We start from the raw sequence: 17391 nt of genomic DNA, 5'->3' as shown, positions 1-17391 counted from the left end.
ATAAGTTTTTCATGATGGAGTACTTGAGCTTCATTTAACTAACAGGTCTATGCATTAAACACAACCCATAAGTATTTCTTCAACCAATAAAATTTGTCTATGCCTGGATAAGGTATTAGACTGATTTGTGTAAGTGCTGTGGCTAAACTGGAAGTTATATGTTCTTTCTCCCCTTCATCAATAACATCCATTTTGACATTGAGTGAGTCTAATTAGGTTTTTGTTTCTCTTCATAGGAAGGATGAAGGGGAGGCCTGGCTGAGCTGTCACCCCCCAGGTAATATCCTTAAATCTGTATGCCTTCCCTTTAGAGAAAGGATTTGCAACCCCTAAGAAAGAGCTTCCTACTTTGTCCTGGCCTAGACTACTTGCACAGTGCTCAGTCTTCAGATGTTCTTGACCATTCTGTGCTGTAAAGATGTCACTGCAACTCCTCCATTCTAGGGGAAGGGCTTCCAATTGGTGTTCCATTCGGAGCCACAGGCATTTATGGAGACATTGCTGCTGCATCTTAATCAGTGTCTTTGCCATATATTATTATATTCTAAGCAGTTCTGTAGCTTCAGTTGTGACCTTCCTGATTATGATTCCTGGGTCTATAGCTCTAGTTCTGACCTCTCTTCATTTTCAAGCAGAGATTGAATAGTTACCTGCCAAACATTTCTGGTTAAAACTCTCACTGCCATTTTGAGCTTATCAGATCCAAAATCTGAAGCTGAGCTTCTGTTGTCAAATAGGTTTTCTTTCTAGATTTTCTCAGTTCTTAAGTTATCACCATTCTAGACATCAGAGTGAAAAAACCTGGTCACCTCACCCTACCATATATAGTTAGTTCCCAAGTTGTCCAAATTTTCCTTTCAATGACGTTCCTGTATTTATTCTCATCCATTTGTTTTCAGTTAGTGTGGTAACATTAAAAATTTTTTTCCTTTTAAATTTGTGAGAAAGCTTTGTTTTGCTGATAATTTTTCATTTTCAGAGACCTTTGCTGTCTCTCCATAATAAGATATTCCAGGAGAAATAGAGTTTTAAATAGTTTTCTTTTGAGGAAATAGGTGTTGCATTGAAGAAAGGTGGTACCTGGAAGGTCTCAGAATCAAGGATTTTTGTCTTATTTTTAAAGATGGGAACTAATTGGAGAGCAGTTAAAATACAGGTTATACATTAAAAATATTCATCTTTGTTTCATTTAAAAATGCTGTGCTTAGTCGCTCAGTTGTGTCTGACTCTTTGCAACCCCATGGACTGTAGCCTGCCAGGCTCCTCTATCCATGGGGATTCTCCAGGCAAGAATACTAGAGTGGATTGCCATGCCCTCCTCCAGGGGATCTTCCTGACCCAGGGACTGAACTCAGGTCTCCCGCACTGTAGGCAGATTCTTGACCGTCTGAGCCACCAGGGAAGCCCTTATTTAAAAGTAAATGAGTATATTTTTTAAAAAAGTATGTAGGTTGTAGGTAGAAAAGAGGACTAACTGAAAAATCAGTATCTTAGATGAGAAAGAGATTGAATTAAGTTTAAAAGACTAAGATGAAAGAAGGTGAGGGTAAGTGTACTTGTATTGATAGATACATGCATAGACATGGATATAGAAATGTGAAATTTTCTTACAGCCTCAGTTTTCTTTGTGATGTTGGAGTTAGGGTCTGCTCTTAAAGAAGAGGTTTTTGTTGTTGTTGTTGTTTTCCCCTGAAATAGCAGTTTTGTTGAAATAAAATGTGTGCTATCCATGTGCTAGATGTCAACCATAACATGTAGGTACTATTAGGATTCTGATTTTTTTTAAGGTAATAACTGTATCCAGATATAATTCACATACAGTAAAGTTTATCTTTTTAAAGTGTACAATTCAGTGGGTTCTAGTATATTCATAGAGTTGTATGTCTGTCAGTAATTCTACATATTTTCATCACCTCTGAAAGAAACCTTATGCTGTTTAGCAGTCTCTCCACATTCTACCCTGCTCCTAGCTCCTAGCAACCACTAATTGACTTTCTCTGTGGATTTGCCTGTTTTGGACATCTCTTGTAAATACAGTCATAATATGTGGCCTTTTGCACCTTTCATTTAACATAACATTTTCAAGGTTCATCCATTTTGTGGCATTCATATGTTTTTATGGCCAAGTAATAGTCTGTTGTAAGGACATATCACATTTTTGGTCCATTCATCAGCTGATGAACATTCGAATTGTTTCCAGTTTTTGGCTGTTATGAAGGAAGAAGATTTTGATGATAGGCTAGATATAGTGAGAATCGGCTGCTCTGGGAGCAAAAGGGACAAAAGGACTCCAAAACTGTGCAGAGTTTGAAAACTGTGGTGAGTCGTAGCAGTGCCAGTTTGCACAGTTGTGTCCTGTACTGTGTCTGCACTTAGCAGCCTATATGTAGAAATGTAGAAAGATGAATGGTTAGGTTAATCCCACTTCTGTTAACACAGACAACATACTGAGACTGAGATCATTTCAGTGACTTTGTAAATGTAGAGAGGTCATTGACAGTGTTGACAGGAGATTGGTAGAAATAATATACCAAAAGGGCCAGACTTCTAGGATAATTTGAAGCCAGGAGGAAATCATGGAGTGGGACAAAAAATAAAATTCACTCAATCCTATTTTTGTGGCATCTTTCTGAACTAACATTTCATGCCACTTCCCTGCCATACCTTCTTCACTAGATCTTCTCTAGTCCAAATTTTTACTCTAGATTGTGAGTTACTCCATTAATATCTTTCAGTGACTAAACTAGTATGTTAATTGATGCCTCCTCCCCCCTTGTTCCTGTGTGACTGTTCTTTATTCTTGACATACCCGTCCCTGACACGGAGTTTCCTTTCTCTTGTGCTCACTCAGTCGTGTCCGACTCTTTGTGACCCCATGAACTGTAGCCCACCAGGCTTCTCTTTCTGTGAGATTTTCCAGGCAGGATTACTGGAATGGGTTGCCATTTCCTTCCCCATTCCTTTCCCTTTGTTTCTGCCTAGTCATATCTTTCAAGATCCCTACTTAAGTCCCACCCTGTCTAGGAAGCTCTTCTACTCTGCATGAATGATTTTTGAATGATGATTTTTACTTCCCTCTTACTCCTAGAATTTAAGTTTGGTGCACCAGTTATTTACTGAATAATTTGAGCACTTTGCTAGTTTTCTGAACTCAAGGACTTCATAGTCTGGTGGGGAGGCCAGAAATAATGTAAACAACATATTATGGACTGTTTTATATATATATATGTATGTATGTGTGTGTGTGTATATGTATATATATATATATATAGTGCAGAAGAAGAATAGAAGAGAACATTTTAACATTTACGTGTAAGATAATATCTTATTTAGCCCATATTACTGCAAAAGCAGTGTCCTGCTTAAGCAGATTTCCTAGTTATTGAAGCGTAACTCTTTAGTCTCTGTTAATATGTCTAATACTGTGGATAAATGCATATGTTCATGTTGATCTTCGTCTTGGGAAAATTCCATTTCACAGGCAGTAAAACTGAGGTTGAGATTACTCTAGTAGCTTTACAAATACTATATTATACCTCAAAATCTTTGTTCCTGGGTTTTAGCCCTTGAGTATATTTCTTCCAGATTAGGTTCATCTAGGCTATTTTTCTTTTTACTCACCTCACTACTAATACAAGTACCCGCTTTTCTTTTATGAGCCAGTTTCCTCCCATATATACAGATGCCTGAATTGGGCCTTCAAGGAGAAAAATGTTTAATTCTTCTTATTTTTTGAAACATGCATCTTTGTCTATATAGGGAAACCAACTTTGTATGGCAGCCTAACTTGTCAAGGAATTGGCCTTGATGGCATCCCAGAGGTTACAGCTTCTGAAGGATTTATTGTGAATGAAATAAACAAGGTAGGTTTATATGTCTTCTAGCTGGCATCATATCCAAAACTATGATAGTAGCTTATATATCTACTAAATATTTATACTCATTTGTGTATCACTGTCATCTCCATTTCATTCATATAATAATCATAATTTTTACTGCCTTTGAATGTCAAGAGTTTTTTTTTAGTACTTAGACATGGTTTTAAATGCAAACTTTCTCTTCCTTCCCTTAGACTAGTGCTGTTCGCTAGAGAGCCACATGTGTAATTTTTTTTATTGAAGCCTAGTTGATTTACAGTGTTTTAGGTGTATAGCAAAGTGATTCAGTTATGTATATATGTATATGCATATTATATATATATTCTTTTTCAGATTCTTTTCCATTATAGGTTGTTACAAGATATTGAGTATAGTTCCCTGTATTATACAATAGGTCCTTTTGTTTATCTATTTTATATATAGCAGTATGTATCCACATGTGTAATTTTAAATTTTCTAGTAGCCACATATAAAAAGTAAAAAAAAAATAGGTGAAATTAGTTTTAATAATATATTTCATTTAACCAAATATATCTAAAATGTTATTTCTCCCTGTAATTAATATAAAAAATTATTAAAAATAGTTTACACTTCTTTCTTCTTACTCTTTTTCTTATTAAGTCTTTGCACTCCTTTGTATTTTTAACTTAGAAAACATCTCAATTCAAACTCAAATTTTTTAATTGGAAATACTTGATAGGTATTTAGGTTTAAAAAAATTTACGGTTGGAAACAGATGGTTCATGTACCTAAGTAGTTCCAAACATACTTTAAAAGTTTTCCAATAATTGGATCAAGTATCAGTTTTTACATTAAACTTTAAGATTAAACATTCAGTCACTCATTTGTATTAGCAACATTTCAAGTGCTCAGTAGCTTTATGTAGCTAGTACCCCATATTGTACAATATAGCATTATGTGTTTGGCCACACCTTGGTGAAGGCCTGTACTTAATATATTGCTTTTATCATTGGCCTTTGAGGTGAGTAGATGGCCATCTAAGTGTTGCAGAACTCATGATCTGACTTTCCTTCCTCATTCTGATGGCTGCAGTCAGTGTGCTCTGGTGAGATGATTCCCAAAGGGTGAAACAGCCTTTTTTTTTTTCTTTTTTTGGTGTAATTAAGCTTTCTTAGTTATAAGATGTTTCAGGTGTACTGACAAGAATAGAGAATACTTTGTTCTTTACATAAGATTTTTAGCAAATGTTCATTTACTACCCTCTGTGCAAAATAAGCTACATGTTTTTATATATTTTTAGATTTGTTTTTCATAAACAGTATTGTAGAAAGTGCCAGAAGATCTGAGTCCAAGTCTTAGTTACTGTGACATTTACTAGCTATATAATTTTAGACAAATAACTTGGTTACCTGAGCCTCAGTTTCCTCATCTATAAAACAGAGACTGTATTCTACTTCATAGGCTGATTAGCGGGGATTGAGAATGCACATAAAAGAAACGAAGGCATTTCAAAAGTGAATTATTGTTTATTATAACAATCCTGTGGGATTAGCATTTTAAATTTCCATTTTGCAGATAAGCAAATAGACTCAGAGAGGTTAATTAATCCTTAATAATCAAAGCTGGCTAGACTATCAGAATTGAAACCCATTTCTGTTAACTTCAAGTGTTAACCACTTTGCAAGCCTACATTTTCCCCAGGTGGTTTGCCAGTATCCATTCACAGCCTGGGTGCTCACTTCCTTTCTTCCCTTTGTACTCAGGCCCTTCCTACATCATTGCTAATTATTGCTGAATACCTGCTGGGTCAGACAGTAAGTGCTTATGGTTAAACATTCATGTTTCCTAACTACCATGAGTCACTTTGCTATTTGATATTGCTGCATTGTCCTGTTAAAACAGATCTGTCATTATGCTTAAAAACCTAACCCCTCGAAAAATAAAAATTTTGACTTAATTTTATCTTAGTGTGGAGTATTCACTCTTCCCCTTCACACTGAATTTTGTCTGGTTTGATACCTCCTGCAGCTTTTCTTTTAAATCTTCTCATTAACAGCATGAACATGTTCTACTGCTGAAAGATAATTCAACATTTATCTTCCTTCATAGTCTGTTTATGGATTAAAGTGTGATTTGCAGGATTAATGAGCAGGAGAAATCCACTCATTTCTTGAAATCTTTTATATAATTAACTCCAAAGAAATAAAGTCTTCTGAGAGAAAACCCAGTTCTTACAAAGGCCTGAGCACTAAGCTTTTAGAGCTCCTCGTGTCCTTCCTTGGTATAAATATTTAGCCAGGAAAGTTTAGCTGACACTTTAGTTTTGAGTACAGGAGACAATTCCAAATCCAGGTCAGCTGTCTTGCAGCTGTATGGGCTTTGTCATGCGGTTAGAAGCAAAAACTCATTTAATAAAAGGCTTGCAGGCAGCCAGGCATAGATATGCTGGCTAAGAAAGGTCTGTATAGATAACCTAATTGTCTTTTTAAAGGAATAGAAGATCTGTAATAAGAGAATATTGATTTTCAGTGATGAGAATATTATAACTTTGAAACTGTTCTTTCTCATGAACTGTGAAGACGGTGCTTGTTGTATATAAAGAGGTTTAGAAAGTCTTGATTATTGAAGACATTTTCATTGTCCAGAAGAATTTTCAGAAACTTTTAAGTACTATTGCATAAGGGATAACAGATTAGGATAACAGATTAGGGTCCATTTGGTGAGAGCAGCTCCTCAGCTCTATGTAGGAGATACACACTTAGGGGACAGTGTTAGTGTTCTGCTGATTAGAGTATGGGATTGTTGTATTGCAAGAATCCTTGAGGAGGTGTTTACCAAGCCTTTTATATCTTGGCCTTGAAACACCAACATACTTCAATGGTTACTGTCTGCCTTTAGCAAGTCATGTCACTTGAATCTAATGTCTGGTGCTAGGTATAATTTAATACTATGTCACTAGTGGTTTCTTGCTACAGTAGCTGAAATATATGTGGTAATGATTAGACAGAACACATGGGACACCATAAGACAGCTATTTGGTAAAGACCAGTCTATGAACATATATAGTCAGTTTAAGCCTAGGTGGGATTGGGCACCACAAGCCTGAACAGGGCCTACACATTGTATGAGCATACCATAATTTACCTCCTTTCTTACTCTGGTAACTATACATGTCAGTAGTCTAACATTCTTTCTGAAAATTCTTGTAGGCAGCAAGTTTACTTTTAGATAAGTCTTTTGGGCCTTAGGCCTGGGGGCTGATGCCGTTGGTCCTGTTTTTTGCCACACTGCTGATTGAGAGTACTGGTATTGGATTTTCTTAATGGAAATTAATGTTCTCATGTTTGTCATTTGTATCTTATTGTTGGTTTGTCTTTGGTTGAAACTTCAACATGAATACATAATGACTCAGCAATATCACATTACGTTGCACCCCTCTGCAGTAAAAGGACTGATTATCTATAGGGGAATGATAGTTTTATGGGTTGCGGAAAGAGGATTAGAGAGGGAGGGTACACTTAAAAGGTAAGAGTTTCTTTCATCCTAATGTTTTCTTTAAGAAGCTTTATTTAGTTCCATTGGTGTAGCTTTACTGATGGATTTCATCTTTGCTTCTCTGTTTAGAAAAGCATTCATGTTTCATGTCCAAAGGAAAATGTATCTTCAAAATTTTTGGCACCATATACTACTTTTTCCAGAATTCATACGAAGAGTGTAAGTATTTTGATAAAATGAGAAAACATAACAACATGTTAGTTTTTCATTTTATCTGCTTGTCTAGTGCTATAAACATTTTAATAATTAATGTGGTTTTCATTTACTTTGTGTTATAACACAGCTGATAAAATGCGACATGTTTGGCAAAACTGGTACTTGGGTCCTTAGAATAAATATACAAATCCACTCACTGATAATTTTTTTATTATTATTATTAAAGGGAATCCTCCTACACTGTTGTTGGGAATGTAAGTTAGTATAGCCACTATGGAAAACAGTGTGGAGGTTCCTTATAAATCTAAATATAGAATTACCATATAATCCACCAGTCCCACTCCTGGGTGTATACCCGGACAAAACTATAATTCAAAACGATACATGCAATTACTGGTCATATTGAAGAGAGGAATTGTGGGAAATTTTCTTTTTTTTGAAATTTTCTTACATATGCTTTACTTACGACTTTTGAATAATGATGATAGTACTTGATGTTTGAGTAATTTGCTACTGCTCATATTTCTCTCCCTTTGCCTATAGAAAGAGGCATTTTCTCAAAATTCCAAGAACAGCATATTGAGGGATAATTTTCAGAGATCTTTGTGATAAAGCCCTTTTTAGTACCATAGGCTTTTTTGGAAGCAGAAATGATGGATTATATTAAAGCCTACTGCTTCTTATTGTGTGATACATTTTCAGAAATAGCTGTTATTGGAAGAATTGATGGCTTTTGAACTGTGGTGTTGGAGAAAACTCTTGAGAGTTCCTTGGACTGCAAGGAGATCCAACCAGTCCATCCTAAAGGAGATCAGTCTTGGGTGTTTATTGGAAAGACTGATGCTGAAGCTGAAATTCCAATACTTTGGCCACCTCTTGCGAAGAGTTGACTCATTGGAAAAGACCCTGATGCTGGGAGGGATTGGGGGCAGGAGGAGAAGGGAATGACAGAGGATGAGATGGCTGGATGGCATCACCAACTGGATGGACATGAGTCTGAGTAAACTCCGGGAGCTGGTGGTGGACAGGGAGGCCTGGTGTGCTGTGATTCGTGGGGTCACAAAGAGCTGGACACAACTGAGCGACTGAACTGAACTGAACTGAACCCTATTGTGAAACATATATATTTAGTGATCAAAATTTAGGAAATACAAAAGAAAGTGAAAATCATTCATTTATATAATATAAAGATAATGTGAGCTTTTACTATATGGCACTAACTAATAATAATCAGTGATTTTGCCACTTGCAACAACATGGATGGACTTGGAGGGTATGCTAAGTGAAATATGTTAAACAGAAAAAGACAAATACTGTATGATGTAGAATCTGGAAAATAAAACAAACTAGTGAATGTAACAAAAAGGAAACAAACTCGCAGATTTAGAAACTAATGGATATAAATAGGGGGAGGGAAGTGAGAAGGGCCAAGTTAGGGGTAGGGGATTAAGAGGTTCAAACCATTATGTATAAAATAAATAAGCTACAAGAATATATTGTACAACACAGGGGCTATAGTCACTATTTTATAATTATAAATGGAATATAACCTTTAAAATATTGTGAATCACTATTTTGTATACCTGTAACTTTCTAATATTGTCTATTAATTATATCTCAATTTTAAAAAGTAAAATTAATAATAATCATATTAGTAATAGCTAACATTTATTGATTGCCTGATATGTGTCAGCACCATACTTTACGTATCATTATTTTACTTGATTCAATCTTTTTTCTTTAAATATTTTACCATAATAGGTTTTTACAGTACATGCTATTTTATGTTACTTTTTATTTCTTAATATGTACATCATTCTGTGTTTACTTTATGTATATTATTTTTTAAGAGTCACATAGTATTCCACTGTATGACTTTACTATAATTTATTTTTCTCATCTTGCATTACTGGGCATTCATTTATTTCTAATTTTGTGACTTTATAGTTTTGATGATATACTTATAGCTAACCCTTTACTCACAAAGGTAAGAAAAAATTAAAAAAAAAAAAAGAAAAATTAGAGTACATTTATAAAAGTAGAGTTGTTGAGTCACGTTATACTTACGTACTTATAATGAGTACATTATTAGGCTTTTGGTATTTTCTACCTGGCTTCCACTTAACTGATTTATTGAGTCAATTGTTGCTCTGCATTTCCTTTGTAAACCATTCTGATTCATGCTTACAGCACACTTGCAGCTTGTAAGGTCTTTGAGGTTTGCATGCTGACACTACCGGTTAAGTTGAATGCTTACCAAGGGTCAGTTACAATGTCTGTTGTACTGTTTTTGAAATTATGTTAATTAAATATGTTAAGCCAGTGAAATATAAGTGTGAAAAGCAGAGTGACTATGTCTTTGGAAACTAAGTTTGATTGCTCTATAGAGACGATACAGAAGAGGGTTTTTTTGGGCTACATCACATAGCATGCAAAATCTTAGTTCTTCAACTGGGGACTGAACCTGTGCCCCTTGGAGTGGAGTCCTAATCACTAGACTTCCAGGAATTCCCAAGAAGAGTTTTTTAAAACCTGCTATTTTGGTATGTTTGGACAAAATTAATGTAGTACAGTATTAGGGAAAAAATTTCTTTAAAAAACCCTGGATAAATTTTTGCTCTTAGAATGCTTTGTAAGTGTGACTAAAGATTTGCTTTGCTTTCAAGAAACTAGAAATTGTGTACCTTTTGGTTATAGTTTTTTACAAGAAAGTCAAGTCTTTATAGTAATTAGTAGACTCATGAAAAGATTAGTATTTGAGTTAAAATAAAATGTAGGGGTATTTTTATACCCTTTTTTATTATTTTCTACTTGTACTGAATTTTCTGATTGATTGACCTACAACTGGGCCCTATCTATTGCCTAAAAAGAATTTTTTTTACTGTATCACTTTTGTGCCAGTCTGACTTGACATTCTCTGCTAATGCTGGCTATTCAAATTTTTTAAAGTTTTACCCTTGAGGGATGATGTTTCATTGCTATTTTACTTTATATTTCCTTTGATAAATTATGAATTGACCACTTTTTCATATATTTATTGACCATTCTTCATGTCATTTGCCCATTTTTCTAAGTGTGAATTTTTTTCTTTATTGATAAGAACTCTTCTTATATCAAGGGTATTGATCTTTTGCCATGTAATTTGTAGATAGCTTTTTTCTAGTTTGTCATTCATTGTTATTTGTTTATGGTGTCTTGACGTATAAATTATTTAATTTTCTAGATAATAAAACCTATCAATTTATGATGACTGCCTTTGGGATCCTGCTTAGGGTAGTCTATGATTTTATATATATATAAATGTATATATATATATATATATATATATATACACACACACATACTTTAAATTACACAGTGTAATGGGTAAGAGCAGGGACTCTAGAGTCAGATGCAGTGGATTTGATCCCCTGGATTTGAATTTCGGTTCTAACACTTTAACTGTGTGACCTTAGGCCAGTTGTTTAACCTTCCTGTGCTATAGGTTCCTTATCTGTAAAGAGGGAGTAAAAGTATTTATCTCTTAGGGTTGTTGTGAGGACTGAAGCAATTAGAATTGGGCCTGAAGCTCCAGTGGCGCAATCGGTTAGCGCGCGGTACTTATAGAATTGGGCCTGGAACTTGGCAAACACAATATAAATAGTGTTTGTTAAATACAATTATAAATATGAAAATTTTTGAATTTTTATGTTTTATTTTTTACATTTCAAACTTTATTTTTGTTATTTGATTTAAAGTAGGGATCTAATTTAATTTTGTTTTAATTATTTTATTGAAGTATATTTGATTTACAGTGTTTCTAACAGTTCTTTTTGAAATGATTAGCATGTTACAGTACTACAAAATAATCCATCCTTTATCTCAAGGACATGAATTGTCATCTGTATCCAATATTTATAATTGCTCCTTTGATCTGTTTTTTCTTTTACCTTAACTAAGGAATAGATGTTTAACTTTAGACTCTGACTTACGTTTGTATCCTGGCTCTGCTCTGTCACCTTAGGGAAGTTACTTAACTACCTCTTAAACCTCAGGTTTCTCAGCTGATTTCTCACTAATGCTTAAAAGATTTTTGAGTGGGTTATATGAGAATAGTGTCTGTTACATGTTTGGTATATAATAGCTGTTCAGTAAATGTTAATTCTCTTTCCTCCTTTAATAAAAATTTGGAGGAAGGAGACAGCTGGTATGATCTATAATCTACTTTTCAGTGTTCTATCACTTTGGAAGAAATGGATAGTTCAGACTTAATTACCTTTTAGGTTGAGGAACTAGGGCCTCAAAGATCTGTAACTGAGATGATAACACAATGTCCCCATCCCCTCCAGGGAGAGTTTATTAACTGAGAAGGTACCAAATAGTATATCAGAGTTTCTCAATCTTGGCAGTATTGACGTTTTAAGATAGATAATTGTTTTTCGTAGGATGCTGTTCTGTGCACTGTAGGATGTTTAGCAGCATCCCTGGCCTCTACCTACAAGTGGCCAGTTAGATAGTGCCCCCAGTTGGAACAACTAAAATGTTTATGCATCACCACATGTCCCCCCAGAAACAAATTGCTCCTTGTTGACAGCCACTGTAATATATAAATATAGAACTGAAGACCTTGAGGGGAGGAAGTGGTGAACTCCTTCAGGTGTTTGGAGAACCGCTTACCTTTTGTGGAGTAGGTCATTTTAAAAAAAAGAAAACACATTAATTGTTCCTTTATTCTATTTCTTATTCTCCCTTTCTCTTATTTGAACTCATTATTAGGTGGTTCACCCATTTACTAATCACCTACTGTATTCCAAATAGTCTTCTGGGCACTGGAGCTATAGCAATGAATAGAACAGGTGGTGTAGAGCCTATATTCTAGGGTGTGGGGCCAAATAGGATTTGTCAATGACTTGGATATGAGAGAGAGAAAATGAGGAGTTGGGATAATCCCAAAGATTTGGCCTGAGAATTGGGTAAATTCTGGTGTCATTTACTAAGTGGGGGACAAGTAGTTGTACTGCTAGGGAGCAGAGGGCTTCCCTTGTAGCTCAGCTGATAAAGCTGATAAAGCAATGCGGGAGATCTGGGTTCGATTCCTGGGTTGGGAAGATCCCCTGGAGAAGGGAAAGGCTACTCACTCCAGTATTCTGACCTGGAGAATTCCATGGACTGTATAGTCCATGGGGTTGCAAAGAGTCGGACACGACTGAGCGACTTTCACTTTCAGGGGAAAATAAGGGTTCTGTTCAGACAGGTTAAATTTCAGGTGTCTTTTATAAAGCCAAAGATAGATGCTACCTGAGTCAGGAAAGAGGTTTGGCTGTGTTACTTTAGGGATTAAATTGATTTCAAAGTGAGTAGGAAAGTGTTAAATATGTTTTGTTTCTGAAAAAAAAAAAAATATGTTTTGTTTCTGAGACCCTATGAATGGGGACAGTAATTGGTCTCCTTGATATAGATCAGATGGCTTTACTTTCTTATCTGTTGATGAGATGCTTCATCCTTATTCCCAAACTGGTATTAGGTATTTGTTGAATAGTTACTATGTACATATTCTATGATTTGTGTAAGAAAGTGGTGCTGGACATGGTTCTGACACTTATAAAGCTCATCATGTAGTTGGGAAGCCAGAACAGAGTTGAAATTGACAGTACTGCTAGTCACTGTCAGGCCAAGGATTGGGGTGGTAGCAGTGGGAGAAGAAAGATCTGAGAAATGTCTCCTAGACATGAGTGTGAAAGCAGTATCCACCAATGAGAAGCTAGGAACAGAATGGGATTATTATGAGGATCAAATGATTCAGTGTATTTGAAAGTGTTTTATAAATGATGAATCATGATATAAATGTTAATTATTGTCATAATCCTTAAATTAAAAGAACTATAATTAAGTTAACAGTCCTTTTATTGAGGAATCAAAGAAAAAATCTTAGTGTTAGAACTGACCTATATAAATAATCCCTTTAGTTTTGCCACACCTTTCCTTATGGCTTAATTGGCATAGAAATGTAAACTGGAAAGTTGAATAATTAAAGTCAAAATTCCTACTTTTTAAAAAATAATTTAGGTCATATGAGAATCGTAGTTGCTGGGAGTATGCCTGGAATTCTATATCTCAGTCTTACATTTCTGGAATATTTGCAACTGGGTGTTTTTTAATAAAAAGGGGATAATACATATGCATGTATATGAAAATGACTTGGCATTCTAATCATAGTTTATTCATGAAGTGATTCCTAATATTGAAATTGCATAAGTGAATCTGAGAATTTTCTGTTACTTGTTCTGAAATACACAAACATGATTAAGGTTTTACAGAGGCAGTGTGAAGTAGTGAATTGGAAGCCTCTTTGCTTTTCCTTGAATCCTTCTGGTGCATCTTAGAAGTCTGTCTTTTGTGTAAGTGGGTTCCTAAGAATCAGGAGAGGTATCTTAAAGTAAAATAGCAAAAGGTGGAAACTATGGAAATGATATGGGAATAGGGACTTTACAGTTATATAAACTGCAGGAGGTTACATATGACTACAAGAATATCTTTTTGTTTTGAGAAATGAAAGGTTTTGGCTCTAGCCTTGTTGGGAGATCAGTGATGATAACTCAGCCTTCATATGAAATACATGTTCTTTGGGTTGGGAAACATAGTCTTGAAGAAGTCTTAGAGGCGTTTGAACTGAGAGAAGTTTATAACATTTCAAGGAAAGAAGAGCATTTCATTATTTGTAACACTGGTTACAACACTGGTTTTGTCTTTTGAACAGATAACATGCCTGGACATTTCCAGCGGAGGAGGCCTTGGTGTGTCTTCTAGCACCGATGGAAGCATGAAGATCTGGCAGGCTTCCAATGGAGAGCTCAGAGTAAAGGCTTTGGATACACTTTTAGGGTGGTCTGAGAAACCTTAGACTGGGCCATGGAAAGAAGACTGACCCATTCTGAAAATGTAGGAACACTGCACTTCAATTGGTCTTTGTTTTTCCACTTGTTAATATGAGAACCAGGCTCAAGTTTGATGATTTGCCAGAACAAATTGGGGCTGAAACAGTGGGAGAACCCGGCTAGTGAATGTCTGGATGGTACCTTGATATGAACTGCCTTTAGTGATACATTTCTATGACAGAGTAGCTAAGCTATTACACTGACTGTATGGCTGAGCCCCTCAACCTGTACAGAGGATTTTAAGTAAAAGAGCCCTCAGACCTCCTCACCGCCTTATGTGTAGAAATAGAATTATGGATAGCTGCGAGAGCTCTGGAGTTCAAATTCACATCTACAGCCATAGTCCAGGAAAGGGAGCCAACAGCTCCTAGAACATTACCTGGTAGACAGATGAACTAAACAGATTCTTTGGATCTCTTTTGTCTTAAAATCCAGCATGTAGATGTATCATTTAAAAAGGGACGGAGGATATGGGAGGTAAGAGGACATCAAGGGATGGACAAAAGAACTAGCATGGAATTCTCTTTTGTTTTTCCAGAGAGTATTGGAAGGACATGTGTTTGATGTGAATTGTTGCAGGTTTTTCCCATCAGGCCTTGTGGTTCTGAGTGGGGGAATGGATGCCCAACTGAAGATCTGGTCAGCTGAAGATGCTAGCTGTGTGGTGACCTTCAAAGGTCACAAAGGAGGTATGAAGAGTGATTTTTCCTAAAAGCTTCTGTAATTAGATCCCCAGAAGTGAAGTACCAAAAAGATAGAATCTAGTTATCCACAACAACACAAATAATTTATCTAACTGGCTATTTAAGTGAACTGGTATTTCCCCAGGGATTAAAAAATTCCTTTCCTACCCAGTTTTGTTATTGCTATCTAGAACTAACTACCATACATAGATGATTGTTTTCCACAATTGATAAGATAAAAAAAGCCACCACAGGAGATCATCTGCTGTGTGCTGGGAAAAAAGAAAGAGAGGTGTGCCCACTGTTTTTTGTTAGTCCTTTGGCTGAGTTGAGATTAAAGCTGGGTTGCAAATGGCTGCCTCACCAGACATGAGTCAGACCTAGGTCCTAACCTGCTGATATCAGATTGTAGAGATAGAGTGAGAACATCTTTCCTCTTTAAATGATCGGTTGGTTTGTGGGAAAGAAGAATTTAGACATTTTATCCTTAATAAGGAATGTTTTAAAAAAAAAAGTGATAAATATGCCATTCTAATTTTTATGGGTTTGGATATTTTTGAAACTGTAAAAACATCCTCAAGTAATTTCTTACCTTGATCTCTCCTTTGGGACCATAATACACATCATCTACACCACCCATTTGAGAATTCATTATGTATCACCCTATACTTACAGTAGTTAACCCAATGTTTTTACCTTGTGTATCTGACTATATTATAAATAATGTGTGTTGATTTTTTTTGTTTTAATATTTCTCTTTATAATGGTTTGTCAGATTACATACAGATCTTCTAGCAAACACATATGTTAACCTTGGCGAATGAATTTTCTTCTTAGACTCAAGTACATGGTTGTGGAGAGGGATTAGAAGGGATATTTAGAGCTTTTCTCACATTTAGGCCAAAGAACTAACAGGTCTGAAGCATCAAAGTGGCCTGCACAGTTGGGGAGTCTAGAGGAACACTGAGGGATTCACCTCAGATCTGGCCACCTTGAAGATGGGAGGCATGGGGCAACTTTCCAGTGAAACAAGGCATAGCCCTGCATGTTGAACTTAACAAGATGTATATTCAGCATCAGTGCATGCTCAACTTCAGAATACCTTTGGATTACTGCAGTTATGGACTGTGCCCTCCACATGAATCCTAAGTCTTCCCCAGTTCTCTTTAAGAATCCATTCATGTCTCTCAGAGTGAACTGTATAGAGTGTTCACTGATCTAAATTAAGCTTTTATTCATATAATTTTTCCATTCTTTTGAGAGAAAAGTTTTGGGGTGGGGGCTTCTCCAGAGTATGACAACCCTGACTCTTTTTCCTTGAGAATTATTTCTTTTTTAATTAGATTAAACAGAAATAAACTTTTAGGGGGAAATTGCATAAATTAGTCAGATCCAGGCTAATGTCTGTCAGGTCTTAAATACTCCTCTCTAGTTAGTTCTATTTAGCTGACTGGTTTGGGGTTGCCCATTTTCCTTCATAGCTCAGTTGGTAAAGACTCTGCCTGCAATGCAGAAGACCCAGGTTCGATTCCTGGGTTGGGACGAGCCCCTGGAGAAGGAAATGGCAACCCACTCCAGTATTCTTTCCTGGAGAATCCCATGGACAGAGGAAACTGGCAGGCTACAGTACATGGAGTCGCAAAGAGTCAGACACAACTTAGCGACTAAACAAACCACCACCACCATTCTTAAAAAGTATGGAGCCAAAATCAAGATTAATCTCCAGTAATTTAGCAGCATGTGTGTGTCATTGTCTTTACCCTGTTGACTTCCAGATTGCTCTGTGTGACTCCTTTTCTACAGTCTTTCTAGTTCTGAGATTACCATGTAGAAAACAGAATAAAGAACTATTACCTGCATTTATGATCTTTAGTAGTTTCACAACTGGTGACTAAATAAGAAAAGCAGAAGATAGTATCAAAAGTGAACATGGTCTTTTATTACCTAGGTAAGTTTGGCAAGGGTAACTTGACTGAACATCACCTGATGCTTACTGCAAAGTATCGTTAGGACACTAATAGAGCAGCTTTGTATAAAGATCTGCTATAAAGGATAATCTTTTGTTAGCTTAAGTCCCTGACTTGTTTATTACTTCTAGTATATGGAAACGTGATAGTAAGGGAGGCAGTATAGTAGAGTGGTTAAGCTTAGGATTTGGAGACATACAAATGTTGGTGTAAATCTTAATTCTTCCACTTCACAGCCTGTGAAGCCTTTTAAAGTTGCTTAACTTTTCTGAGTCTA

The 17391-nt window shown here is 35.9% G+C and overlaps 1 protein-coding gene across 1 annotated transcript in view; it reads left to right on the top strand.

The window, feature by feature from the left end:
* The window catches only part of PAAF1 (proteasomal ATPase associated factor 1), a 36661-nt gene that overhangs the window by 1154 nt on the left and 18116 nt on the right, over window positions 1–17391 (top strand). Inside the window, exons 2-6 of the mRNA XM_065944218.1 lie at window positions 237–277; window positions 3760–3863; window positions 7464–7553; window positions 14287–14385; window positions 15003–15153. Of these exons, the coding sequence (XP_065800290.1) occupies window positions 237–277; window positions 3760–3863; window positions 7464–7553; window positions 14287–14385; window positions 15003–15153 (485 nt within the window). The remainder of the gene's footprint in view (window positions 1–236; window positions 278–3759; window positions 3864–7463; window positions 7554–14286; window positions 14386–15002; window positions 15154–17391) is intronic.

This window comes from Muntiacus reevesi, chromosome 9 (genome assembly GCF_963930625.1).
Source record: "Muntiacus reevesi chromosome 9, mMunRee1.1, whole genome shotgun sequence".
Lineage (NCBI taxonomy): Eukaryota > Metazoa > Chordata > Mammalia > Artiodactyla > Cervidae > Muntiacus > Muntiacus reevesi.
This window is presented reverse-complemented; position numbering and strand designations above follow the sequence as displayed.